At 49.2% G+C, this 26,825-nt stretch overlaps 2 protein-coding genes across 2 annotated transcripts in view; one reads left to right on the top strand and one right to left on the bottom strand.

The window, feature by feature from the left end:
• The window catches only part of LOC125705801 (uncharacterized protein K02A2.6-like), a 135,283-nt gene that overhangs the window by 21,164 nt on the left and 87,294 nt on the right, over positions 1–26,825 (bottom strand). The gene's annotated exons all lie outside the window — the stretch shown is intronic.
• Positions 9,824–11,777, top strand: LOC125705815 (germinal-center associated nuclear protein-like). The gene is made up of 7 exons (XM_048972096.1): positions 9,824–9,995; positions 10,111–10,192; positions 10,321–10,459; positions 10,839–11,041; positions 11,130–11,269; positions 11,351–11,486; positions 11,628–11,777. The coding sequence occupies exons 1-7, from the start codon at positions 9,837–9,839 to the stop codon at positions 11,675–11,677; spliced, it is 909 nt and encodes a 302-aa protein (XP_048828053.1). The 5' UTR covers positions 9,824–9,836; the 3' UTR covers positions 11,678–11,777.

A 26,825-nucleotide genomic window follows, 5' to 3' on the forward strand; every position in this document is an offset into this window, starting at 1 on the left:
AAGGCAGAACTGTTGGTCTGCTCCAGTTGACGAAGTAGTCTGATATAGATGAGAACTTATCTATAAGTGATATTGTCTTAAGAAGAGAGGCTGGTGAGTTCCTAAGAAAGAGTAATACGTCAACTGCATAAAGGCTTATCTTATGGTCTATTTTTTTTTTGTTTGAATTCCTTTAATATGTAAATTTTGTCTAATCGCCGCTGCTAGTGGCTCAATGAAGATAACAAAAAGCGAGGGAGAGAGCGGGCAGCCCTGCCTGGTGCCCCTCTGCAAACGGAGGCTTCGAGAAAATAGTTCATTTGTCCTAATACGTTCATTTGGAGAGCTGTATAGTGTTTTAATCCAGCTTATGAAGGATGAACCAAATCCAAATTTATGTAGAACTGCAAATAGAAATTTACAATTTACTTTGTCAAATGCTTTCTCTGCATCTAGAGATATAACCGTGGTTTCTAATTTGTTAATGGAGCAATAGTCTATAACATTCAATAGTCTACGTGTATTATTGGCTGAGTGTCTACCCTTGATAAAAACCTGTTTGGTCAGGATGTATAAGAAATGGACTAACTTTCTCTAATCTTTTGGCAAGGACTTTGGCAAATTATTTTAAGATCTACGTCTATGAGTAAGATTGGGCGGTAGCTCGATGTCAGCGTTGGGTCTTTACCAGGTTTCAGAAGCAGGCTAATAGTTCAAGTTTGGAGATAGCGAGTGATCATTCTGAATTTGAGTAACCATTCTGATAAAAACGGGTGCTAACGTTGGCCAAAATACTTTGTAGAATTCTGCTGGGAAACCATCGGGACCTGGGACTTTATTATTTGGAAGATGCTGTACGGCTCCGGGTCCGGTGGCAAAAGACCCATCCGCTGACATACAGTTTGTTGACCGCGATGACAGCATGGGAGCCTCCGTCGATGAATTTTTTCCTTATAGGGAACAGGATCTTCCTTCTTTCCAGGATCTCCTTGGGAAACTGGTCGTTGATGCTAAAGTTTGTTCCTTTTAATTCCCGGCCGAGGCTTTTAACCAGTTCTTTTTGTTTAAAGTGCTCGAATTTAGCCACTATTGGTCTGGGTCTGCGTCCGTCGGGTCTCTTCACTCCTAGGTGGTGAACTCGATAGAAGCTGATGGTTTTTACTGTGTCCTCCGGGAGTTTTAGCTGAGTTAGAATGAACTCTTTCACTGTAATAATAATAATAATAATAATAATAATAATAATAATAAATTTTATTTGTATTGCACTTTATATTTTAGCAATTTCAAAGTGCTAAAATATGCTTTCTCCAGGATGCCTGAAATTACTAAATTGTCTGTCATGCGGCGGGCCTGGAGGTCAATGATAGTTTATTTTATTTTTTAATTTTCCTCCGAAAGGCGCATCATTCCATCTGTGAGGGATTTTACCGATTCCCCGAGGGTCGCATTCTCTGCAGCAAGTGATTCCGCCTGTTGTTGGCTGTACTCCACTGACTCACGCAAAGCCTGGAACTCTTTATGGAGAATTTCCATTAGGGACAGGATAGTCTATAGACTCCAAAATGTCTGTCACATCGTTGGTATTACGAGAAGCCGCTTCTGGGGAGTCCTCGGGGCGGCTTCTCTTGGAGGACGAGTTATTTTTACAGGTGGAAGTGGTCGGTGTTTTGTCTGATTTCCGCATAGCAATTCTCTCGAAGTACTCGTCTATACAATTTTCTAAACTGTTCAGAATTTCACTGTGCTCCAGGATGCTAAATTTTTTTATGGATACAACTGAAATGAATTTTGATTACCTTTAAGGCTGTCTAGAGATAAGTTGGCGTGGAAAGAATCCGATTGATAACCTTTTTGCAGTCAGCTGCGCACCGCCGTGTTCAATACTGCCGTGCTTCTCGTCGAGGTCTCGCGTTGTTACAGCATAGCCCCTACTCAGTTTTCTCCAGTTTTCTTGCTGCTCTTGTCTCTCGCACCCCAGTAAAATGGCCGCCGCTTCGTTTTCATTATGCATACCTTGGACAATGACATCAACTTAATGCGACCTATCATATTTTGACTCTCGTTGCTCTAGCTTGTTAGTAGCTGACAGGAGAACAAAAGGATATCTTCAATTGGTTCATCAATTGGTTCATCAAAAGGTTCATCAATTGAAATTTCTCAAGTTCATGACTGTAAGCATATGGTGCAACTGATAGTTTTGTTACTTCATACCATCTGATGTGGACCCAGGCCGCATGTTAAACATGTCAAGTAAATTGGCGATGCTAATTTCTGTTAGCCTGTTAATGGCAGTTCCCATTAGGTGTTAGCATAGTGCTAATTGTCAATGACGGTAATCGATCTAAAATCATTTTGGAGGCCTACGTGGTCCCACTGTTAAGCAAATAAATTCAGTGAACCAAATCTGAAACAGCACAAAGACGATAACAGTCTTAAAAATGATTAGACTTAGAGCTCTTTCATTTAAAAACAAATTGAGCTTAGGCTACTTGAAGCCTACATCTAAATGCCTGTGTTTGTGTGTTTGTGTAGGTTCCTGTGATATCCTTCAAGCCCAGTAATCACCACACAATAAATATTACTTGGCTTGTGCCGTTTATTTGCACTACTACAAACAGGCTTAACGGCTTCTGGCTCAACTTCTTGTTCTAGCTAGCTTCCATTATTCCCCAGAACGTTAGCTCCCTCTAGAGGAATTATATGGGTATGCTTTCACATTCAGTTTACCACAGTTAGCCTACAGAAAATCTGTATTGGATCAGTATTTCTGTTTAGCCTACATTTTTGTGCATTACTGTATTTAATATCTTTGACACTAATAGGCAGTGTTGCAGGAAAATAGTAGCCTATAATGGTTAATTTAGAGAATGTGTTTCTAATTACAGAAGTGAGGGAGAGCAGAATCATGTGAAGGAGGTGTACGTTTAAGGTGGAATGGACGATAAATCCTGAGTTCAGGTACTGGATAGGGCATGTGACAGATAATGTACATCGGGCATACTGCAAGATATGCAAGAAAGCTTTTGATGTAGGCAACATGGGCATTTCTGCTGTTCAAAGCCATGCCAAAGGACAGGGACACAAGAGGGTCCTCTCCTTTTGAGCAAGTCACTGGTGTTGTGTTAGACCATAGCTACTTGCCAGCCAGCTTTGGAGCCCTAACTGAGAATGCTCTGGTGTATATCACAGGTTTTGTTGTTAGGCAGGTCGTGAAGAAGCTGAAGTGTGATGTGCTGCAGTAGCTTGGTTAGTACAGCCGTGCCTTCACGTCTCGTCAGAACTATCATCTGCTGACCTTGCGTAACAATGGAGGCCTGCTGATACTAAGCCATGGTACAGTAAAGGTGATTGGCTCAGCTGAGCAGTGCATCAGACAGGCCTCCAACATCCAGTCTCTGTTGAATCCCTATTCAAAAGCATCTGTGAAAGCAGATGTAGGTTTTCAGGATATATTTAATCGTTGTGATCACATTGCTGAAACTCAAGATGGCATTGGCAACCATCATTTCAATTTAATTTCACTTGTCTTGCTTTCACAAGTTGAGAGAAGACCATGTGGCAAAAGTACATACTCTCCAACTACAGAGCAGCAGTTTGAGGAAGAAACTGTGTAAAATAGTATTGTTACAAGGATACTAAATACTAGACACAGAGCCTCTGTCTTCCCACCCCCACGTCACAGGAAAGACACAGCTTCTGTACTGACACCAGTATATATTGCAGTTCATTGGCTATAGTTCTTGACAAATATACACAAGATGCCTGTGTGTATGGACCTGCCCTGTCTATAGTTATTTTTCCAAAAAGCAGGTAAACGGATGTTCATCTTTCATATTAAATGTAAAAAAAAAATAAAGTATTTTCTTTGTCTGGAAAATGTATTGTGTACAGTTCATTGTCTATAGTTCTCTACAAGTCTATACAAATGCCCGTTGCTTTGGATGAAGGCGTCTGCCAAATGCTTAAATGCAGTAACGGTCCTAGCCGATGAGGCGCCCTAGGCGAGCATCAGCGCCGGCGCCCCCCCAGGCGTAGGGAAACTATAGCGGAACTAATGTTGCGTTTGGGTTGAGGTCTGGTCAGTTTTGCTGGTAACATTTTTGTTTTGCTCAGTTATAAGTGCAGCATTTGTTATGCGGCTGAGAAAGTGTTTTAAGTTATAATGTCAATATTCATGGATATTGGAGTTACTGTATGAGCTGCAGTCATAAGTTAATGGCGTGAGCGAGCTGTAGCCTATTTGTTTGTGTTTGGTTATTTTTAGGAAATTGCCTGTGTTTTTACTTATTCATTTTTTGATGTATGTGCTTTATTTTATCTAGTTCTCACGGCATGCTCGACCGGATAGATATGTGAATAAATGCCCGTGATCAGAGATCAACTTGTGTTCGTTATTGAGGGAGGTTACAAGGGGGGGGGGGCTCATAGGAAAGTTATGTATCATCATCATCGTCATCATCATCATTATTATTATTACTACTTAATAGGCTTTGTTTAGCAGGTAAATTCATGTGGGCTTGTTCTTTTCATATTAAGACACATTAATACCAACTAGCTTTAAGAATAGTGGAATGTTACACTTTTTTCTTCCTCCGTTTGTGGCGCCCCCTGGATGAATGGCGCCCTTGGCCCATTGCCTATATTGCCAATGCCACGAGCCGGCCTGCATTAATGTAAATGCATGAGTGGTAACACAATGGGATTTAGTCTTTCAGCTAACATTGCTGGCCTTTTTTGTGGTGTTTTGTATTTGCATTGTTCTGCACGTAGTAGGAGAGTAGTGTATGTTTATTTCGATTGGAAGAATGAAAAAATACCTATATGCGCATTACATTTTGAACATAAAAGTAGGCTGTGTTAAGAAAAACCGCTTCCCTGTCGATTTACTCGTGGCTCGGTCGTAAATACCGCATTTATAATGAACCAAGACAATAAAAATCGCTTCTCAAATTTGCCCATTTATGGTTCTTTATTTCTGAATGCCAGCTTGTCCCTGATAGACGTTCATTCATTTAAAAGGAGCTCTACCCCGTCCCAAGATGGCGGCTCTGTTGACGCATTCGCTCCCAAAGACGGCTGTATTCAACGCGACATCCAGTGTTTTTATCTCTGGTACTGATCTAGCTGTAGTTAGATTAAATACAGTACAACTCTTCACGTAAACCCGCATTAGAAACAGAGGTACAGAGAGAGTGTAAGGAAGCTAAACTTCATCCATTATTATACAAAGAATAAAATACATTACTCCAGATTGCAGTGTTAGTTTGGCCTCCTTTGCATATTTTCCTTTTCCTTCACAATTCATTTATAAAAATAGATCCAGAAAAAGGAATAATTGGAATGTTTCCTTATAGAAACAGTGGGACAAGATAACATTAGCCACCAATATGAAGCCAGGCGCCGAAAGTTGGTGACGTATCCCAGCTAATAAATGTTATTTATGAGAAAACTACAGTAATGTGGATGTCAGTTCTTCTTTATGCGTGAAGGATGGCGCAATGGCCCTGGTGGACGGCGTGGCCAATGCTGCTGACAGCCTTCGGCTATGATACAGTCCCAATGACCGAGCTGGAGCACACTTCCACTTTTAGGAAACCATCACACTGTATGTTAGCATACAAGATCGACAGCAAGACAACTTCACCTGTCCAGCAAACCAACCATGCTGAACTGGCCCCTACTAATGGAAGTGAGATGTACTTCTGCAGGGGGTGTTATAGGGGGAAGAACATCCTTGCGTCTGCCGGAGTGCCCCCTCAAGTGGCTGTGACCGAACTCGATGGATGAATTGGACTGCATGTACTATGGCTATGTTGAAATAATGTTCAACGAATGTTATTGACATCTAATCATAGTGCATGGAAGCAAGTTCTACTATGTGGTTACATCTAAAGCCTGAAATACCTCAGTGTAATGATACTTTATGCACTGGGCATGGGGGAATGTATAATGTAGCTACACACCAAGCTCAATGTAGATTCCACGGGTTGTCCATAATAGCTGGAGGGGCATAATGGTGTCGTGGATCGCCCAGGGGAAGCCCCTATGATGTCACGCGGGACTCCCCTGCCACACCCCCGCTGGTTTCCCTAGGAGGGAGTTGAGCAGCGGCCGTAGCGCTTCTACACCTGTCCCGAGAACCGGCAGGACCGGTTACCGTTTGCCCTCCTCTACCAGCTGATGCCCGTCGGGGTAATCGGCGAGCCTTTTTATTCGTGTCTGGCACACCTGCCGGTCTTCAGCCCTCCGTGCTAAGTTCCAGCGTTTATTCCCTGACCTGTCTCCACCTCTGTTCTGCCTCTTCCGCCCTTCGCTTATAGCCTAGCCCTCTCACTGCCGATGCCGATCGCCTGACCACCTGTCTGTTTTCACTACCTCGATTTTGGATTTTTTTTGTCTCTGTCCTGTTGCTCTCTCTCCCGGAGTTGACGGAGAAGATAAATATTGGACTGATCCGCTATAGCGTCCTCCTTATTTTCCGCAACCCCCGCCGTGATTAATGGACTCTACAGGTAAAGGGAGAATAGCTAGATACCTATACTAACAAAAGGTATGATATACGAGATTGTGATAAAACTGATAGAGGATATATATGCTCACTACGAACACGTCATACTAACCCATGTTTTGATACGAAGGGAAACGTGTGCCAATAGTACTATTGGCCCCCCCGCCATTTGAAGTCGGTCCTCACATCCTTTGTGTGAGTACCATCCACGTCCATGAACATCTACCATACGTGCCGTATTCCGGATGTTAGAATAACACATATATTTGGAAATGGCAAAACAAAACATATTGGTTAAAAATTCGAACACCTTATGAAAGTATAAACCAAACGCAAATGTCACAAGCAACGCAGTTACTGAATATTTTTGAATGTGTGAAACTAACGTCAATATCTGTCATTACTTGTTGCACATGCTTGAAAATTAGTCAGAAATCTGTCCACTTAAAACTACGTAAATAAATTCTCTACTTGATGGGCTGGTGCTGAATGAATAGGCCAGCTGGCCAACTTGTGTCTGTGCCACTGACTGGCATCCTGTAAAAATCCCCTCACTGTAAAAAGTCCAGACAGCAAATTAGTTAACAGTAATTAGTAATCACGTGTAGTTCTCATTTATCGTGATGTAAACTTCAAAACCTTTTCTGCACATTTTAATGATTTAATTAATATTACCTAATTTGTTTATCATTTTCTGCAATCACTGTATGTTAAAGCAAGTTTTAAAACTAGCTGTAAAATTATTGATGCTGTTGTTGAGCTGAAATTTGTTGCCGGAGCCTTAGGATATGCCTCTATACACAGGAGTGAGGGGATGGATACACTATTCTATGGATGCCTCTGAAGAGAATAATTATCCCGATTTTATATTGAGAGAGATGGTTAATTCCATTTTAATGCAGACTAGGTTCACAGCCCCTGTTCTGCCCTTGATCTTTTGCATGCATGCTATCATGTATTAGTTTACTCTGAATTTTGATCACATGTCAAACTAAATAAATTTTGGACTGGATTCCATGTTTTTACGCTGTAAGTTACATTTTTATTTCAGCATAATTATAAGATCCCGCAGGTAGAAAATAAGTCTGTTACTTAATAAATGACCATAAAGTAGTTGCTGCTGTATATATTCCATAAATATACTGAACTGGAGTTCTATGCATCCTTACAAAGTAATAACTGTAAGCGTTCTTTAAGTATGAAAGAGTTTAGGACATTGTCACCTGCAGTGGATGGCCACATGTCCCCATAATTATAACTTTAGATTATATTTCTGCATGACTGAGTATTCACTGAGTAACTGGTAGTGTTGGATGGTATTCACGCCTCATATTTACCATTTATATCAGTCTTCAAAGTGTTTAGATTATTAAGGCTGGTCTTGGTTGTTTTCTTGCCTGGAGAAACAGAAGTTTGATGCCATGACGCCACAGCTGCTCGCCGTTCCTGTCAGTACGGTGGAGGTAAGAGTTTGAAACGTTCATCAGCCTGTCAGCTACGCATCTCGCCTGGATACAGGACTCAGCTTTTATTCTTCCGTAATACGCCCTAAGCCCCTCACTCTACTCAATCTCAGTGCTGTTTGGTAGTAAATAAGTCATTGTCACTGACTGCCACAGATTACGGAAATTAAATGGCACAAGTGTAACCCTGTCATTTTAAAGAGGGTAAACTCTGATCAGGAAATTTACGATGTCAGAATAAACTGATTTTTTAAAAGAACTAACTAATGTGCCCTAATAAGGAAATGCATACAATCAGAATAAAATATCTGTGGTTTTTAACAGTGGTACAGTAACAGTCTGATAAAGAAAGGTATCAGATCAATATATCTATAGCATGTAATGGAACTTGCATGAATATATTCTCCCCTCCGGAATTCATAGTTCCAGTAGTTATCTGAAATTGCCGTTATTCGGAAAATTACAGACTATGAACAAAAACGGACAATGCAAGAAAATAAAAGAATGTGTATGACGGAACTCTAGAGTCACATTCAAGAAACACCATAAATGCTACTCATACACAGTTGGGGGGCAGGGGTCAATACATAGACCAAGTCCTTGTGCCTGTAATCGGAAGGTCACCGGTTCAAACCCAGCCTCAGCACGTCTGCGGGTCCTTAATTCCCCCCAGCTCCCTAGACGCCCCAACAGGTAGCTGCCCTTCACAGACAACTTACTCCACAAAGGGCATGTTGAGGGAGACACAAAAAACGCAATATCCCCACAGGGATATTATTATTATTATTAGAAGTTGTAGACGATGAATTCCAGCTGAATGATGTTAATTTACACATTGCTGAAACTAAAGTGGAACACCTCAACATAAATGATCTAGAAGCAGGCAGTGTGAAGGTGTCCACATCACATGGCGATGTGGTGAAGGGGCCTCTGCAAACAACGTATGGGAAACAGAAGAAAGGAAAGAACCGGCAAAATTACACCCCACTGTCAAAAACGAGAGCCGGTGGCTGAAGCTGAACATCCTTCTCAGCCTGTTATTTGAATTTGTCAAATTGTTTTTAATCATTGTGGGATTAGCCCCATTGAACCCTTCACATACATACTTACAGCATCTCTAATATACTTTGAATTGTAAACATGTTTCTTCTCTACATCCATCCATCCATTTTCCAAACCGCTTATCCTATCGGGTCGCGGGGGGTCCGGAGCCTATCCCGGAAGCAATGGGCACGAGGCTGGGAACAACCCAGGATGGGGGGCCAGCCCATCGCAGGGCACACTCACACACCATTCACTCACACAGGCACACCTATGGGCAATTTAGCGACTCCAATTAGCCTCAGCATGTTTTTGGACTGTGGGGGGAAACCGGAGTACCCGGAGGAAACCCCACGATGACATGGGGAGAACATGCAAACTCCACACACATGTGACCCAGGCGAAGACTCGAACCTGGGTCCCAGAGGTGTGAGGCAACAGTGCTAACCACTGCACCACCATGCCGCCCCTACATCCATTTATTTCTTACCTATTATGCAATGTAAGGGGAATCTTACTAATGCTAATAATTACAACTAATATTGTAACTGTGTTTTGCTTATGTTTGGAAGTCCTGGGTTAAGGACGAGGAGTTTTGTGCGTGCATGCGTGCCTGCATGTGTGCATGCCTGTGTAAGTACCTACCTGTCTGCGTGCCTGTGTACATGTCTGCCTGTGTGAGTGCATGCGTGCTTGTGTGGGTGCGTGCATTCCTGCATTGGGTTCGAAGCCAAGTATAGTCTGAAAAACTGAACTCTGTGACACTTGCCACAGATCCCGAAACTGAGGCAGCATCAACAGTGAGACGTGCCCGCCGCCTGGACAGCACAGACAGCCTGGGGGGGATGTCACCCTCCGAAGCCATGGTGCTCCAATGCAAGAACATTCCAGCCAGTCTTAACAGCAAGGACATCCTGGGGGAACATTTCCGCCAGTTCGGACGTGTGCAGCGGATCTTCTGCAGGCCCCAGAAGAACCTGGCCATAGTGCACTTCCACGACCATGTGAACAATGGCTTTGCACACCTTTGGGGGGGGGGGCTTGGTCGCTGTACTCATTAGGCTGTGGTCTCGTCCATGATCTCCCGGGCTTTCCTCACTGACTTTTGGTATCTTTCAGGCTTCTGCTGCCAAAGCCAAGAAGAAGGGCAAACTGCTGCGCAGGCATGAGCTCACCATCTTCTGGCAGAGGAAGAAGCAGAGTGAGTGACTATTACGGTGCTCTCTATCTGTGCATCGAGCCAAGGCCAGGGCGGGGTCTTTGTGACTCGTTGCAGCCTTTCATTCCCATGTCAGCTGTTTCGATGAACTGGTTCTGTGTGTCTCTTAGGTCCAGGAGAGAAGGGCCAAAGGCCTCCAGATGACCCTGATCCTCAGAGCCAGGCAGGAGGCTTTGAGTCAGCCCCTGTCTGCAAAGCCCTCTCCAAATCCACCTCCGGCTGGTCCTCCAGCTCATCCCTATCCAGAGGGTAATCTTGTCTTTAAATCATTCTCTTACCGTAAGAGTAAATAACTCAATTTTACAATAAGATGGCCGGGTCTTTATTAAATTAAGTTAGGGAAGAAAATCACCTTTTTGAAACCCAATACAAGTTCTTTAAAAAAAAAATAAAAATCTGGATCACTCTGGTTTTTTATTATGTATACATTTTGTTTGTTTTTTTTCCAAGCAGCTTGAGTTATGTTAGGTCATCTGGTAATGAAACTCTTTACCTCAGGCTCGGATTCGTGACATTAAAGTCAAACTGAGTTCTTTGGCTGCTATGCCCCCTACTGGCCAGGTGTTCAAAGGAGCCCAGGTTTTGCCAGCTTTTAGAAGCTCTTCAGCCTTTGGTCTGTCCCTCTCAGGTCACCAGCCAAGAAACCCCTGGCGACAAAGGCCCTGCAGTTTGAGAGTGAGCCGCAGATGGAGCCCAGCCCAGACGGCCTCGAATCCGAACATCTAGCCAGCAGCCTCCCCTCTCCCCTCTTCCACCTGATTGGCCAGGTAGCTGAAACCGCAGAGGAGAAGTATCGTCTGCTAGAGCAGCGGGACAAGATCCTGCGACAGGGTAGGTCCCCCTAGGGTCACGTTGCTGAGCCACCCCCCCCTCCGACCCCAAAGTGAATCGCCATCTGACACGGTCTCCTCTGGCACAGCTCGGCCCAAGAGGACCAACCTGGATCTGTCCAAGGTGTTTGTGGGTACGTGTCCTGACATGTGTCCGGAGAAGGAGCGTTACATGAGGGAGACCCGGAACCAACTGAGCTCTTTTGAGGTCATCCCCAACACGGAGAAGGTATCACCACCCCTGCCCCTCTTTCCTAATGCTTCCCCCTCCCCTCCCCAGACCACACCCCATGCTCTGCACCCCACGCAGGTGGACCACACTGCTGCCATTAAGGAGTACAGCAGGTCCTCTGCTGACCAGGAGGAGCCCCTCCCCCATGAACTGCGGCCCCTTACTGTGCTGAACATGACCATGAACTACCTGGTTACCCAGGTCATGGACCAGGGTGAGGACAACTACCGTGACTGGTATGACTTTGTGTGGAACCGCACACGAGGTATCCGGAAGGTGAGCAACATTAGTCCGTGTCTCATTATTCCTGTGCCCTGCGGGCCTCGTCCTGATCCTTTTTCTGGGCCATCTGCAGGATATCACTCAGCAGCACCTGTGCGACCCGCTTACGGTGTCCCTTATTGAAAAGTGCGCCCGCTTCCACATCCACTGCGCACACCACCTGTGCCAGGAGCCCATGATGTCCTTTGATGCTAAGATCAACAATGAAAACCTGACCAAATGCCTGCAGAGCCTCAAGGAGATGTACCTGGCCAGCAAGAACATCTACTGCCCTCATGAGGCAGAGTTTCGGCAGTACAGCGTGCTCCTGAAGCTCAATGATGGAGACATCCTCCGGTGGGTGGCTGGCCGGCAGTCGGTGTCCCGTGTCACCGTGGCACCTCTCCAGCTGACATTTCATTCCCTCCCTACCTGCAGGGAGGTGCAGCAATTCCGGGCGGAGCTCCGAAACTCTCCGGAGGTGAAGTTTGCCGTCCAGGCCTTTGCCGCTGTCAACAGCAACAACTTCGTGAGGTTCTTCAAGCTGGTCAAGGTGGCCTCGTATCTGGCTGGTTGCATCTTGCACCGCTACTTCGACCAGGTGGGGGAGCCGTTGCTCCGCTCCCTACATCCTCATCAGCCCCAATACCTCACTTACCTGGACCGCTCTGGTGCCCCCTACAGGTGCGCCGTGAGGCTCTGCGGGCCCTGAATGTGGCCTACAGCTCCCGTGGTTCCACCACATTCCCGGTCGAAGACCTGGTCCGGATGCTCATGTTCCAGAATGCCGGCGAGGCTTCGGACCTCGCGCTGCAGTATGGGCTCGCGGTCGATGCAGGGTAAGGCTGGGCTGTGCTTCGTTGTCCCTTTTGTGTTGGGGGCACGGTGGCTTATCTCTGATGGGGGTGCTAATCTCTGATGGGTGGTATATTTTATTGAAGCTCTGCCCTCCCCCTAGCATGGTGGAGCTAAGCCGGACAGCGTACCAGGAGCCTGAGATCCAGCCACGTCCAAAGCGCTCTGTGGCCATCGCAAGGAAGCGGGAGGTGCTGGTGGGCCAAGTGGTCAACGGCGCGCCACTGCCCAACCCACCCCAACACACACCCGTCAACAGCTTTGACAGCCGCAACAAGTACCGTGGGGATGGGCAGCCAGCGGAGGCAGGCAGTGTGCCCAGGGCTGGTGCGTCTGCACTCCACCTTCCGCTAACTGTTACGCTTCGTCCACCTTCTGGCCTCTGATTGTAATTTTGTCCGATCCAAGCACCGATCCAAGATGCCGAGCGACCCAGCGGAGTCAGCTGGCCTCCCTGGTAGAGAGGAGAGTGGAGCACTTGGGGCATCTCCGTCGGAGGCACCACCAGTCGCCCCACCTACGCCTCCCCCACCGGAGCCCGTTTACACAGAGCAGGTGATAGATTGCTCATTGCTGCGTGTCAACCCAGTAGCAGTGTGTTGGTATTGCCATAGTAATGACAAATAACCCCCCCCCCCCTTGCAGGACATCGCCACGGAGGTAGAGGCCATGCTGGAGGAGGTAGTGCAGGCCGAGGTGGCTGACGTGGCTGCCACCGGAGCCGAGTACATCTCTGCTGCACTCAGGTAGGAGCGTGAGCCAGATAGGGAGCAGTGGCCTCTAGAGGGTTGTCACACTCAACCAACACCAGTTTGGTGATGTGGATGGGTTGTTGCAGCATGTGCAACGGCCAGGTGGAGGCAGTGCTGAGTGAGGTGGTGGAGCAGATGCTGCGGGAGGTTTCTGCTGCCGAGATCCAGGCAGAGAGGGAGCATATCGCTGAGGAGAAGCGCAGGATGGAGGAAGCCAGGTAGGCCTCACCTGTCTGGGCTGGGGAGGAGGGGTGGGTGCATTTTGAGGGGATGTGCCATCTGATGGGCCTGTCTCTGTCAGGAGAAAGCAGGAACACGAGGAGCTCCTGGCCCGGCTCAGCAAGACACTGTGTGCCGAGATCACACAGGAGGTGTGTGACGGTCATGGAGCGACCGCACAGGGAAGCCCTTTGAGGAGACCGATACAGGAGGCACACACAGACTTTCGTGCATATACATACCTGTTTATTGTGCTTAGGTAGGGGCGCAAACCTGAGCGCAAGGGGGTATTTGTGCACGAGGGGAGTACCATCTGTGTCGATTGTTTGGTCTTTGGGTTGTTTGATCTGGCCAGCAGCTAAAGGGTGCCGGGCAGAAACGAGGGAATATTTCTTTGGTTCCGGGCCTAATTGGCCTAGCCCGTGTGGGTTATGGCCAGGGGGGGAGACAGAGGAGGCCCTGATCAAGCCACCTCTGTATTGTCCTTTCTCAGGTGACATAGGGATGGATTGGGTTTTCATCCATTAAGGAAATCTGTTTACTTGCAGAGTTGAGAAGTTGGGCGGGTGTCTCAGAGTCTCTTTGTTTTGTTTAGGAGTTAATTGATTGTTATGTGTTCCCCGTTGTTTGTAAATGGTGCTGGCCGCCGGATATATGTTTGCTGTTTAGTCGTGGGGGGGAGAGTCTTTTTTTTTTATGGTGTATGAGCACAGAGGCTCTGGGAATGGGGTGATTTTGTTCTCTGCATTTAAGAGGTTACCCAACCTTGCTGTAATTGGGAAGTTTTTGACCGTTGTTTTTAATCTTTAGGAATTGGGACAATGGATCCTTATTGTGTGATTCTTTTTTTCCCCTAAAAATTAAAACTATTTCGCTTATTCTCACGCTGACCCTGATTTTTTTGGCCAAATCCACTCCCACTAAACAGCGTCCGCTCCGCAACCTTTCACACTGGTGGCAGCGGTGGGATGCCATGAGGAGGCAGTAGTGAGTGAGTTTTCTTTTTTTTTGCATCAGTATTTTCTGCTGTATTTTTTTTTTTTCTTCCTGCGCTGTCATCGATTGGCCTTCTGGGGTGGAGGCGATGGCGCCAAAGAAAGGTGCCTCCACAGAGAAGAAATCTGGCCCGCAGGAGACCATGGCCATTGGAGGGGAAGAGGAGGATGGTATTGAGCCTGTGATGGCTAGCGTGGCTGAAGATTCCTCTCTTCAGCAGCTGCAGGACATGCTCCGTAGCCATATGGTATGGCAGCAGGCACGAGATGTTCAGTGGGAACAAGAAGCAGCACGTCAGGAGACCCGGTGGAAGACGTTGCAACATCAGTTTAGCCTCCTACAGCGGGAGGTACACGTCAGAACCGCACCAGATCCTGGGGTTGCTGCTAATGCTGCTGGTGGACGTGAGCCACCAGAGAGAACGTCAGCCATGGGACGTCATCCAGCACCATTGGTTAGTGCACCTCAGACGAGTAGCCAAATTAGAACTCAGATAGAGAGGGAACCTAGACTGCAACGATTGGGTGAGACTGATGATGTAGAACATTATTTAGTGACGTTTGAGCGAATCGCGGTGGCGTGTCAGTGGCCAACAACTGACTGGGCAGTTAGACTGGCGCCCCTCCTGACGGGCAAGGCTAGGGCTGCTTATGTCAGTATGGACCAGGATGACGCCCTTAGTTATGCACTATTGAAGGAGGCTATCTTGGCAAAATATGATATCAACCAGGAGACTTACCGACTGCAGTTCCGTGGAGCAGAGGTGGGCGAAGAAGAGACCCCAAAGGAGCTGTATGTCCGGCTGCGGGACCTGTACCAGAGATGGGTCCAACCACAACACCACACCAAAGAGGAGATTGGAGAGACTATCATTTTAGAACAGTTCCTGCGTTTGGTCTCTCCAGAACTCCAGGTGTGGATTAGGGAGCGTAACCCTGCATCTGCTTCTGATGCTGCTGCGCTGGCAGATGTCTTTGTGGCTGCCCGACGGAAGGCCCAGTCTTGGTCATGTGCTCGGTGGAGACGGGACAGAGATTCCAACAGGTCCATCTCCAATAGGGCCACCCGGCTGTCTCCGCCTTTGATGAAGATCAGCAGTGGGGGTAAGTCTGTGGCTGATAGGGGTGGTCCGGTCAAACAGAGCCCTGTATTGAGGACTAGTGGCTCTAAACCTTTGGTGTGTTATCAGTGTGGGCAGGAGGGTCATATAAAACCAAAATGTCCAAATAATCCAGCCAACCAATCTTGTATATGTACCGTGCCTGGGCTTAGTTCCCCTAAGAAGCCTGTAGCTCTCCATTGTCATGTTGTAGTCCTGAATGGGCGGGAGGTTAAGGCACTGGTCGATACTGGTAGTATGCAGTCTTTAGTGTCTTCTGATTTGGTCCCAATCCAGTTAAGGAACTACTCTGTGATGACCCAACTGAAGTGTGTTCATGGGGAAGAGAGAATGCATCCAACTGCCAGGGTGTATGTGCAGGTTTTTAGACAGACTTACTTACTGGAGGTTGGGGTGGTGGATAACCTGCCATATCAGATGATTTTGGGACAGGACTTCCCATTGCTGCTTGATTTAGTACCTGGGAGTGGTGAGTGTAACATGACAGTGACGAGGGCTATGGCTAAAAAGAGGGAGGAAGAAGTACCGCTTCCTGTATTGCCTTTTCAGAATGCAGACATTGAAGCTCAGCCTGGGAAGTCCAGGAAGACAAAAAGACAGAGGAGACAGGAGAAGTTTCAATTTGGGGCGGCTCAGGGTCAAGGAGAGGTTTGCCCCGAAATGTTGGAGGTTCCTTTAGAGATCCCTCCGGATATGAGCTTAATGCAGCAACAAGACGCAGATATTGGCCCATTATATCAGCAGGCTCAGGCAGAGCAACTCAGTGGTAATGGAGGAGAGACTTCCAGACAGGGGTTTGCCATTAAGAATGGTGTGTTGTTTAAAGTGGGAGGTGCAGAGGCAAGGATGGTAGTGCCTCAGGAAGTTAGGGGGGTAGTCCTTGACTTAGGCCATTCGATTCCCTGGGCAGGCCATTTAGGCAGACAGAAGACAGTTTCCCGAGTCAGCCGCTATTTTTATTGGCCAAATATGGCCAAAGATATTGCTGAGTTCTGTAAAACATGTCCCGAATGCCAGAAAACTGCCAGTAGGTGTGCCCCAAAGGTCCCCTTAGAGCCTCTGCCGGTAGTAGGGACACCTTTTGAGCAGTTGGGGATGGATGTGGTAGGCCCCCTTGAGCGCAGTAGAGCTGGAAACAGATTTATGTTGGTCATCACAGATTATGCCACTAGGTACCCTGAGGTTTTTGCTTTGAAAACAGTGAAGGCTAGGACAGTAGCCACTTGTCTTGTGCAATTGTTTTCAAGGGTGGGGTTTCCTAGGGCTATAATTACAGATCAAGGGTCCAACTTTATGTCCAAGCTCCTTAAGCAGGCTTATGGATTGTTAGGGATAAAGGGTATACGGACTACACCCTATCATCCACAGACCGATGGTCTGACTGAACGGTTTAACCAGACCCTCAAGCAGATGTTACGGAAGTTTGTTAGTGAAACCGGAGCAGATTGGGACAACTGGCTCCCCTATCTTCTCTTTGCATACCGGGAGGTCCCGCAGGCTTCGACGGGATTTTCACCTTTTGAGTTGTTGTATGGCCGGGATGTGCGGGGACCCCTGGCATTATTAAAAGAGATCTGGATGCAAGAGGAAGATCCGCCACAGCCAAAGAACATCCTCTCATATGTGTTGCAGATGAGGGAAAGGCTGAAGAGTATGGCGGAGCTGGCACAACAGAACCTCGAACAGGCACAGCTGCGTCAAAAGTATTATTATGACCAGAGAGCCCGTGTTCGGAGTTTTGTAGAAGGTGACAAAGTGCTGGTGATGTTGCCAAGTGACTCCAGCAAATTGTTGGCGAAATGGCAAGGCCCTTTTGAGGTCACTCGGAAGCTGGGGTCTACAACCTATGAGGTTGCTAAGCCAGGGCAAAAGCACCCCAGACGGGTCTTGCACATCAACCTCCTAAAAGAGTGGCGGGAACGACCAGGTTCAGGTGCTGAGGTACTTTTGATCCGACGAGTGCCAGAGGAGGATGAGGTGGAGGAGCAGTACCTACCTTTACCAACGGGGGGCACCCTTGACCTCAGCCATCTCTCCCCGGCTCAGCAAAGTGACATCAACGGTCTTTGTGGCCTGGGCCTGTTCAAGGAGCAGCCAGGGCATACCACGCTAGTAACTCACCATATCACCCTATGTGAGAGCGCCGTACCTCGACGCATGAGCTACCGCATCCCTGAACGGCTCCTTGCTGGATTGAGGAAGGAGGTTGACCAGATGCTGGCCATGGGCATCATTGAAAGATCGAAGAGTGAGTGGTGTAGTCCGATAGTGTTGGTACCCAAGAAAGATGGGACCCTCAGGTTTTGCGTTGACTTCAGGTATCTAAATTCGGTTTCTAAATTTGATTCATATCCCACTCCTAGAATTGATGACCTCATTGACTCTCTAGGACATGCCAATTGGGTAACCACCTTGGACCTTGCGAAAGGTTATTGGCAGGTACCCCTTAGTGACCCTTCCAAGAAACTAACTGCTTTTCGGACCCCCTGGGGTCTTTTTCATTTTTCTAAAATGCCATTTGGGTTGCATGGAGCTCCCGCAACCTTTCAGAGATTAATGGACCAGGTGTTGGCCGGCACAAATGGCTACGCGGCGGCGTATCTCGATGACATCATCGTGTACAGTGCATCGTGGGAAGATCATGTCCACCATGTGAAGGATGTTTTGGGCAGGATTGCAGCTGCAGGTCTTACCATCAACCCTGCTAAGTGTGCCATTGCCAAGAGGGAGGCCGAGTACCTGGGCTATGTGATTGGTGGGGGGATCATCAAGCCACAGGTGCAGAAGCTTGAGGCTATTCAGAGGTGCCCCTTTCCACAGACTAAGACTCAAGTGCGGTCGTTTCTGGGCATGGCTGGATGGTATAGAAGATTTGTGCCCAACTTTTCTGTTAGGGCAGCTGCCCTTACAGAGTTGACACGTAAGAATTGTCCAGTCCAGGTGCAGTGGTCTGAAGATGCCAGGAACGCTTTTGAGGACATACAGCATGCGCTGTGTGATGAGCCGGTATTGTATTGTCCTAATTTTAAAGAACAATTTGTGTTGCAGACTGATGCTTCTGATACAGGTATAGGTGCAGTGCTTCTCCAGGGTGAACCAGACCAGAGGCATCCAGTGGCGTACATCAGCCGTAAACTGTATCCGAGGGAGGTGCGATACTCAACAGTCGAGAAGGAGTGCCTGGCGGTGAAATGGGCCCTTGACACCTTCAGATACTACCTCCTGGGCCGCGAGTTCCTCCTGGAGACAGATCATCGGCCGCTGCAATGGATGGACCGTATGCGGGACTCCAATGCACGGATTACCCGCTGGTACCTGTCCATGCAGCCGTATCGCTTCACCATCAACTACATCCCGGGGCGGAGCAATGCTACGGCTGACTTCCTCTCCCGCCTGCCAGCGTGAGACCAGAGGTGGGGGGGTGTGTGACGGTCATGGAGCGACCGCACAGGGAAGCCCTTTGAGGAGACCGATACAGGAGGCACACACAGACTTTCGTGCATATACATACCTGTTTATTGTGCTTAGGTAGGGGCGCAAACCTGAGCGCAAGGGGGTATTTGTGCACGAGGGGAGTACCATCTGTGTCGATTGTTTGGTCTTTGGGTTGTTTGATCTGGCCAGCAGCTAAAGGGTGCCGGGCAGAAACGAGGGAATATTTCTTTGGTTCCGGGCCTAATTGGCCTAGCCCGTGTGGGTTATGGCCAGGGGGGGAGACAGAGGAGGCCCTGATCAAGCCACCTCTGTATTGTCCTTTCTCAGGTGACATAGGGATGGATTGGGTTTTCATCCATTAAGGAAATCTGTTTACTTGCAGAGTTGAGAAGTTGGGCGGGTGTCTCAGAGTCTCTTTGTTTTGTTTAGGAGTTAATTGATTGTTATGTGTTCCCCGTTGTTTGTAAATGGTGCTGGCCGCCGGATATATGTTTGCTGTTTAGTCGTGGGGGGGAGAGTCTTTTTTTTTTATGGTGTATGAGCACAGAGGCTCTGGGAATGGGGTGATTTTGTTCTCTGCATTTAAGAGGTTACCCAACCTTGCTGTAATTGGGAAGTTTTTGACCGTTGTTTTTAATCTTTAGGAATTGGGACAATGGATCCTTATTGTGTGATTCTTTTTTTCCCCTAAAAATTAAAACTATTTTGCTTATTCTCACGCTGACCCTGATTTTTTTGGCCAAATCCACTCCCACTAAACAGCGTCCGCTCCGCAACCTTTCACAAGGTGCTGCGCGACTGCATCGTGGAGACTGCCTCAACAGAGATCAGGTACTGGTGAGCCAAGGGGGATCAGAGGTCATAGAGAGTGTTCAGATAACTGTATATAGGCTGAACGCATGCCCCTTCGTGCCAGGCGTGCCCAAGAATGTGTGGCTCGCAGCTCACAAGACGTGTGTGAGGTACTGCTGGAGGAGACGCTGTGTGGTGAGCTCACCCTGCTGGCCCAAGACGTCCTGGAAGCAGAGCTTCTGAGTATACGCAGGTTCATCAAAAGGTAAGGGGCAGTGGTAAGGGGACCAGATATTTTGCCCACATGCTCGCCGACAACCGGGCTTCACCCTGTGCATGTGTTGCAGGTGGCGTGATGTGGTGGCCGTGCGCAGGCAGCTGAAGCGACAGATGCGTGATTTTCCTGCTGCCCCTGGCTGTGTGGACCCCCGCTTCAGGCTGCAGGCCTTGGCCCCCAGTGCCCCCCCCTCACCCTGCCTGGACAGGCTGGCCCGGGGCGTGGTCAACCTGGGGCACGCTGGGGACCTCTCTGTTTCCTGCACCAGGTACATCTCTCTCACAGCATAATAATAGAGGTGCACCGATCCCACTTTTTCAGTGCCAATATAATCTTGATACCTGAACATAAGGTATTGGCTGATTATGAGTATGATCCAGGACCAAAGCTCTTTTTTTTTTCCAAGCTAGTAAATACAAATGGAAAAGAAGTTTTAATTAGCCCACAAGAAACATACATAAGATACTGTTCCACCTCTTTTGTGCATCTTGTATTGAGCATTTTTGAGACATTTTGCAGTTGTTTGAATATTATATATATAATTCCTTATTGGAAAGCGGTAAAGGTTCTTTGAAAACACAGTGAACGTAATTGTTTAAAGACAGATTCTCTTTGTACACCCAAGTGGCATGCGTCACTTTTCACTGTGATAGCAGCACCTCGTGTATCAAGCTATAGCGAGTGCGCAAAACAGCCCAAGCTGGCTTCCAAACCATCGCTTTTTTTCATATTACTTGCATTGCCTTAATTGAGTGCACTATTAGTGGGATTTTCCACTGAATGTTACTTTGTTTTTACAAAGATCGCAAATCGCTGTGCTACTGGTTGTTTCAAGCATAAAATTCTTCCAGGTTTTAGACATGTTAGTTTGCTTCGCAAGCATGCAAGTTGCATTTGCTACCATCACCTGATCCTTCCACTACAAAGGACATGCACATGACGTCATAGCAGGGGAAGTCACTGCACTCACACACACTGAGTGTCAAAAAACCGAGGAAGCGTTAACGTTCAGCTTGAATGCCACAAAAAATAAAAAAGGGGGGAAAGCTGTTGTGCGATTTGATTGTACCACTCAGTATAAGAAGAAATAGACTGGCAATAACTAAATAATTATTGAACATGGATCGGTCACATGTGGCCGATGTCCGATCCGTCTGATTAGGTATCTTGAATATTGGATCGGGGCACCTCTGCTGAATTAGACAGTACTTCCCAAAATGACTTCCGTCCTGTCCGTTTATTTTGCTGGCCATTGATTTGCTATAGTGTTAAGTGTACCGATGCCTTCTGCAGGTTGGCGAAGATGCGAAGGGAAACCGAGCATCAGATGAAGGTTCACTTGTTCTACCAGCAGCTCCTGAGGTATGGTGCTACTGTAGAGTAGCTGTTAGCCATCCATCACTCTCCATGTGCTCATCTACATCTCCATCCACTTCAGCGAATCTGTGTGGGGGCCACTGGACCTGCTCAGTCTGGTGGCAGCAAGCGTCTCGAACCCATCTGACACAATCTTCTGGAAGGCAGCCCTCTTGTTGCCAAGTGATCATGAAAGAGATGCTAGTGTTGCTAACCAGTAAGTGGGGGAACTGGGTGTCGTTCGGGGAGGGATTGGGTGTTAGTTGGGTTTAGAGGTCCTGGAGCTTACATTTGTGCCCCCCTCCCATCTCTGATGCAGGATTTTGACAGAATGGCTGGAGTCCAAATTCGGTAACTCGGAGAAGCAAGAACACAGGGAGATGGTCCCCAACGGACACATGCAAACCTTGAGCATCAGCAGCGGCCTGCGGAGCGTGGGGGAGCGCATGCACACAGTGCACGTGTGTGTGAAGGTGTGGCAGATAGGGGGGAACTTGCCGATGAATATCGACAGGCTTCATGCCCCTGTGTTGCATGTTCTGTCATTAATGTTAGTCTAGCATAGCTTAACATAGCCTAGCATAATCTGGCACTATGTGATTGCAGGTCCTGTTTGCGAACAGTGCAAGTGCAGGAAGTGAGGCCATGTTTCTCACTGTGGGTCAGGTGGCCCGCGGGCCCCTCAGCGAGGAAGGCCAGTTGGCATTGGAGAAGCGGAAGGGGCTGATGGGCATGGGCGCCCTGCTGATGCTGCTGCCCTCGGCAGTCAGTCCCGGGGCTGATGAGGAAGACGGGGACATCTTCCTGTTATCCGCCCTGCTGCAACTCCGGCAGATCCAGCAGGCTAATGCCTGGCCACAGGCCCTTCCTCTGGTGGTGGTGGTCCCAGGGCAGGCTGGGCACAGCGATGAACGGCTAGAGGAAGGTGTGACACTAACCGTGTCTATGACAACAGGTGTCGCGTGGGATTCGCTTACTTTACTTATAGCATTTCTCTTGAGGCTATGCAGAGCTAACCTGATGCTTCAGACACTCATTGAGGAAGGTTTGATTTCAGAGTACATGTTCGTCCATATCCCCGAGACCACGAACGAACCCCAAGGATCCGAGCAGGTGAGTGTGCATGTTGTCGCTGGCCTCGGTAAGATTGAACCATCCCATTGACCATCACCCCCGTCTCCCCGCAGATCCGCCATGCCGTCAGGTGGCTCGCTGCCCGCTCCACGGCACCAGCCCGGCTCGTCTCGCAGACGTTGGTGCAGGTTGTGGAGGCCGGGCTCTGCCGCGAGTTTGCTGGTAGGCTTCACCGTGATCGGAGGGACCGTGACATGGCGGGACTGCCCTCCCAGGGCCCTGCACCCGTCATCGGCCTCTACAACACTGTCCTGGCTTTCTTGGCTGGCCTTGTGTTGTCCCCGAGTCTGGCTGGCCTCTCCTGGCCCGTGGCAGAGTTCTCGGTGCCAGGGGGTGGTGACTGCCTACCACATCTGCTCTGGAACTCGGCTGAGCACCTGGAGTGGCTCCAGGGGGCAGTCCTGAGCCTGCGGCTGCCCGACTGGCCGCTGCCAGCCGTGGGGGGTATGTCCATGCCTCAGATTCGGAATTCGGACTTCTTGCTAAGTGGCTGCTTCTTAGTCTGTTTCCTTAAATTTCTGCTGCTGCCACCGCTCCCCCCACCCAGCTCCTTGGAGCCAGCTGGTTGCCTCCATCTTCCAGTACGTATCTCAAATCCCATGGTCCCGCCACAGCCAGCCACTCCTTATGTCCCAGTTGGAGAACCTTTTGGAGAGGCTGCGTCAGGACTGTGTGGGCCGAGGTGGGGGGCCGGACAAGGAGCCCACTTTCTGGGAGGTGCCCTGGGACGAAATTGTCATGCTCTGTGTAGAGCACCAACTCCGGGACTGGAACCCTCCTGGGTGCCCCGTGAGTGAAGGTGAGGGGGGTGGGGTGGGTCTGACGTTTGGGGGGGCCTACTGGGGATGCCATGCAGGTGTGAACCTATCCCACCATCTTCAGATATCATCAGTGACGACGGAGAAATCTCGGTGTATTTCCTGAGCGATGGGCTGCAGGGCTTCATACCGCCGTCCTGCTGGGTGGATGCCGTAAGGGACAAGCAGCAGGGGAAGGCAGGGTAAGAGCCAGCCAGCCATGTAAATCTAACACATTCCAGATAGACTGTTAACAGTGACCTGCAGATTTAATGAATATTATTTACTATTAAATGGAAGAAGAGGGAAAGCCATCAGCTTCCAGTCTTGCTCATATCCCCAAGAGTGGTGTACAATACTGGCTTCTTATCCAAAGTCTCTGCCATTGCAGGTGTCACCAGAGCATGTGGCCTCATCCTCGACTGGCCAGGCCACGTCTTCAACAGAAGCTGTTTCACAGCATGGTTGAGGACCCTGAGTCCGGATCCGGTGTTGCCCCTGTTTTGGATGCTGCCTCCAGCCCCCAGGACCTCCTGGCTCGCATTGAGGAGGAGAAAGAACAGAGCCGCAGGTCTGACAGAGAACAGACATGCTACACACGTGTACTCTCTCATGTGAGTTGTGGCATAAACATTGAGCCATTTCCTGTTTGACTTGGATCTGCAGGTTCGAGGACCAGCTGCGTACCTGGCTTGACGTCGAGTCCCTGGGCCCTTCCTCTTCCTCCTCACCACTTTTCTTGCCTTCTTCGTTACTGTCTGTACCGGAGATCGTAGTGCCCTCCCCAAAGATGGCTGCCCCACCTGCACTTGCCCTGGTATTGACCCTGTGCCTACACAGTTGCTCACATTTTAAGACCCCAAGTACCCTGTGCTCATCAGTTGAGACTGTTTCTGTGCCCATTTTTGTAGCAGAAGGAGCGCAGTGTCCGCAGTGACCAGGCCAGGGGAGCTGCCAGTTTGTATATTTCCGCAGATGTGACACAGGCGCGGATATAATCTCCCAGGCCGAAGGACGCCGAAATCTACCGCGCTGTAAGAACTCTGTTTCGACTTTTGAAGGCCGTATTTTTGGGCTTTTTACACAATGAATCCGTCTGGGCTTTTCGGCAGAACACAAGGCGGAGCGTTTCAGTCTCCGCGCGCCCCGACCTCGGGGCTCTTTTCCTTCGGCCAGCAGAACGCCCCTTTCGGGCAGCCTGGCGGGACGGCGTCTGGACAGGCCCCGACCTTCGGCATGCCCGGTTCTGGGAGTCAGACCCCGTCGTTTGTACAGAGCGACACCAGGTTCGGCCCGCCGCCCTCCTTCGGGCAGCCGGCCGGGGTCGGTCAGAGCTCACTCTTTAACCAGAACTCGGCTTTTCCCCAGACCTCTGCCTTCGGACAGACCGGCGGATTTGCTCAGCACACACCCGGCTTCGGCGGCTCTAACGCTATCTCCGCCTCCTCTGTTCCCCCCTCCTCGGGGTCTAGTCAACCACTGAGATTCGGACAGTTGTCCACAGGGTCTTCTTCGGTATTCTCCCCTGGAAGCGTTCAGGGCCGCGGATTTAGCACCTCAGAGTTCAGCTTCAAGCCGTCAGACGCAGCTGTGTTCAAACCTATTTATAGCGCCAGTCCTGAACCGGCTGTGTCCCAGGCTGTGTCCGAGTCTTTTGGTTCCAGCCCATCCAGCACCACCGCTACCAGTATGGACAGCAGTGGGCCTGCTCCTGCTGCCTCTGAGTTCCTTTCTGGAGCCCATCGCAGTGTCCAGCAGCATCCTCCCCACCAAAGATGCACATCCCAGCACCACCCAGGAGTTCAGCTTCTCGAAACCAGCAGCACCCTCCGTTGGTGCTGGCAGTGGCCTGGGTGGGGGGACCTCCCAGGCCGCCTCTGTCTCCAGGTACTCTGCCTCTAGCCTCCATGAGCCCCGGCCACTGTTTGGTGCTGTCAGCTTTGGTCCGCTAAAACCCAAGACTGACGCTGGGGTTGTGTCTGGTGAGGTCCGTGGGGGGGGGGGCGATGAGGGGGAGAATGCAGGGGAGGCAGCGGCTAAGGGTACCAAGCGGAAGGAGGAGATGGTGGAGCATTTATCAGAGGAGCCCCAAGTTGGTGCTGACTCCGCCCCCAGGCACCCTCCCAAGAGGCCCCTGGTCCGGGGCCGGGGGCCTGTCAGCAGCATCTTTCGCAGTGCCTTGACCAGCATCCTGAAGACACCGGCCCTACAGACCCGGCGAGAGCCGAAGAGGAGTGAGGAGCCACAGCCAGACTGGGGGGAGGCGGAGCACCAGGGTTCGATGGCACCGACCACCAGCCACTCACCCTCAACGCCGCCAAGGTCACAGGCCCCAACCCGGGAGGTCCTTGAGAGGGCGGAGGAGTTGGGTGAGTACTCCCAGGAAGAAGCACATTGGGTTCGAAGCCAAGTATAGTCTGAAAAACTGAACTCTGTGACACTTGCCACAGATCCCGAAACTGAGGCAGCATCAACAGTGAGACGTGCCCGCCGCCTGGACAGCACAGACAGCCTGGGGGGGATGTCACCCTCCGAAGCCATGGTGCTCCAATGCAAGAACATTCCAGCCAGTCTTAACAGCAAGGACATCCTGGGGGAACATTTCCGCCAGTTCGGACGTGTGCAGCGGATCTTCTGCAGGCCCCAGAAGAACCTGGCCATAGTGCACTTCCACGACCATGTGAGCAATGGCTTTGCACACCTTTGGGGGGGGGGCTTGGTCGCTGTACTCATTAGGCTGTGGTCTCGTCCATGATCTCCCGGGCTTTCCTCACTGACTTTTGGTATCTTTCAGGCTTCTGCTGCCAAAGCCAAGAAGAAGGGCAAACTGCTGCGCAGGCATGAGCTCACCATCTTCTGGCAGAGGAAGAAGCAGAGTGAGTGACTATTACGGTGCTCTCTATCTGTGCATCGAGCCAAGGCCAGGGCGGGGTCTTTGTGACTCGTTGCAGCCTTTCATTCCCATGTCAGCTGTTTCGATGAACTGGTTCTGTGTGTCTCTTAGGTCCAGGAGAGAAGGGCCAAATGACCCTGATCCTCAGAGCCAGGCAGGAGGCTTTGAGTCAGCCCCTGTCTGCAAAGCCCTTTCCAAATCCACCTCCGGCTGGTCCTCCAGCTCATCCCTATCCAGAGGGTAATCTTGTCTTTAAATCATTCTCTTACCGTAAGAGTAAATAACTCAATTTTACAATAAGATGGCCGGGTCTTTATTAAATTAAGTTAGGGAAGAAAATCACCTTTTTGAAACCCAATGCAAGTTCTTTAAAAAAAAATAAAAATCTGGATCACTCTGGTTTTTTATTATGTATACATTTTGTTTGTTTTTTTTCCAAGCAGCTTGAGTTATGTTAGGTCATCTGGTAATGAAACTCTTTACCTCAGGCTCGGATTCGTGACATTAAAGTCAAACTGAGTTCTTTGGCTGCTATGCCCCCTACTGGCCAGGTGTTCAAAGGAGCCCAGGTTTTGCCAGCTTTTAGAAGCTCTTCAGCCTTTGGTCTGTCCCTCTCAGGTCACCAGCCAAGAAACCCCTGGCGACAAAGGCCCTGCAGTTTGAGAG

The sequence above is a fragment of the Brienomyrus brachyistius genome, chromosome 13 (assembly GCF_023856365.1).
Source record: "Brienomyrus brachyistius isolate T26 chromosome 13, BBRACH_0.4, whole genome shotgun sequence".
Lineage (NCBI taxonomy): Eukaryota > Metazoa > Chordata > Actinopteri > Osteoglossiformes > Mormyridae > Brienomyrus > Brienomyrus brachyistius.

Excerpts from the sequence above, each read along its gene's own strand:
- LOC125705815 (XM_048972096.1), top strand. The coding sequence starts at position 9,837 with ATGTCACCCTCCGAAGCCATGGTGCTCCAATGCAAGAACATTCCAGCC. Across the intron at positions 10,193-10,320 it reads CTGGCAGAGGAAGAAGCAGA|GTCCAGGAGAGAAGGGCCAA; the intron begins GTGAGTGACTAT and ends TGTGTCTCTTAG. Across the intron at positions 11,270-11,350 it reads TCATCCCCAACACGGAGAAG|GTGGACCACACTGCTGCCAT; the intron begins GTATCACCACCC and ends CACCCCACGCAG.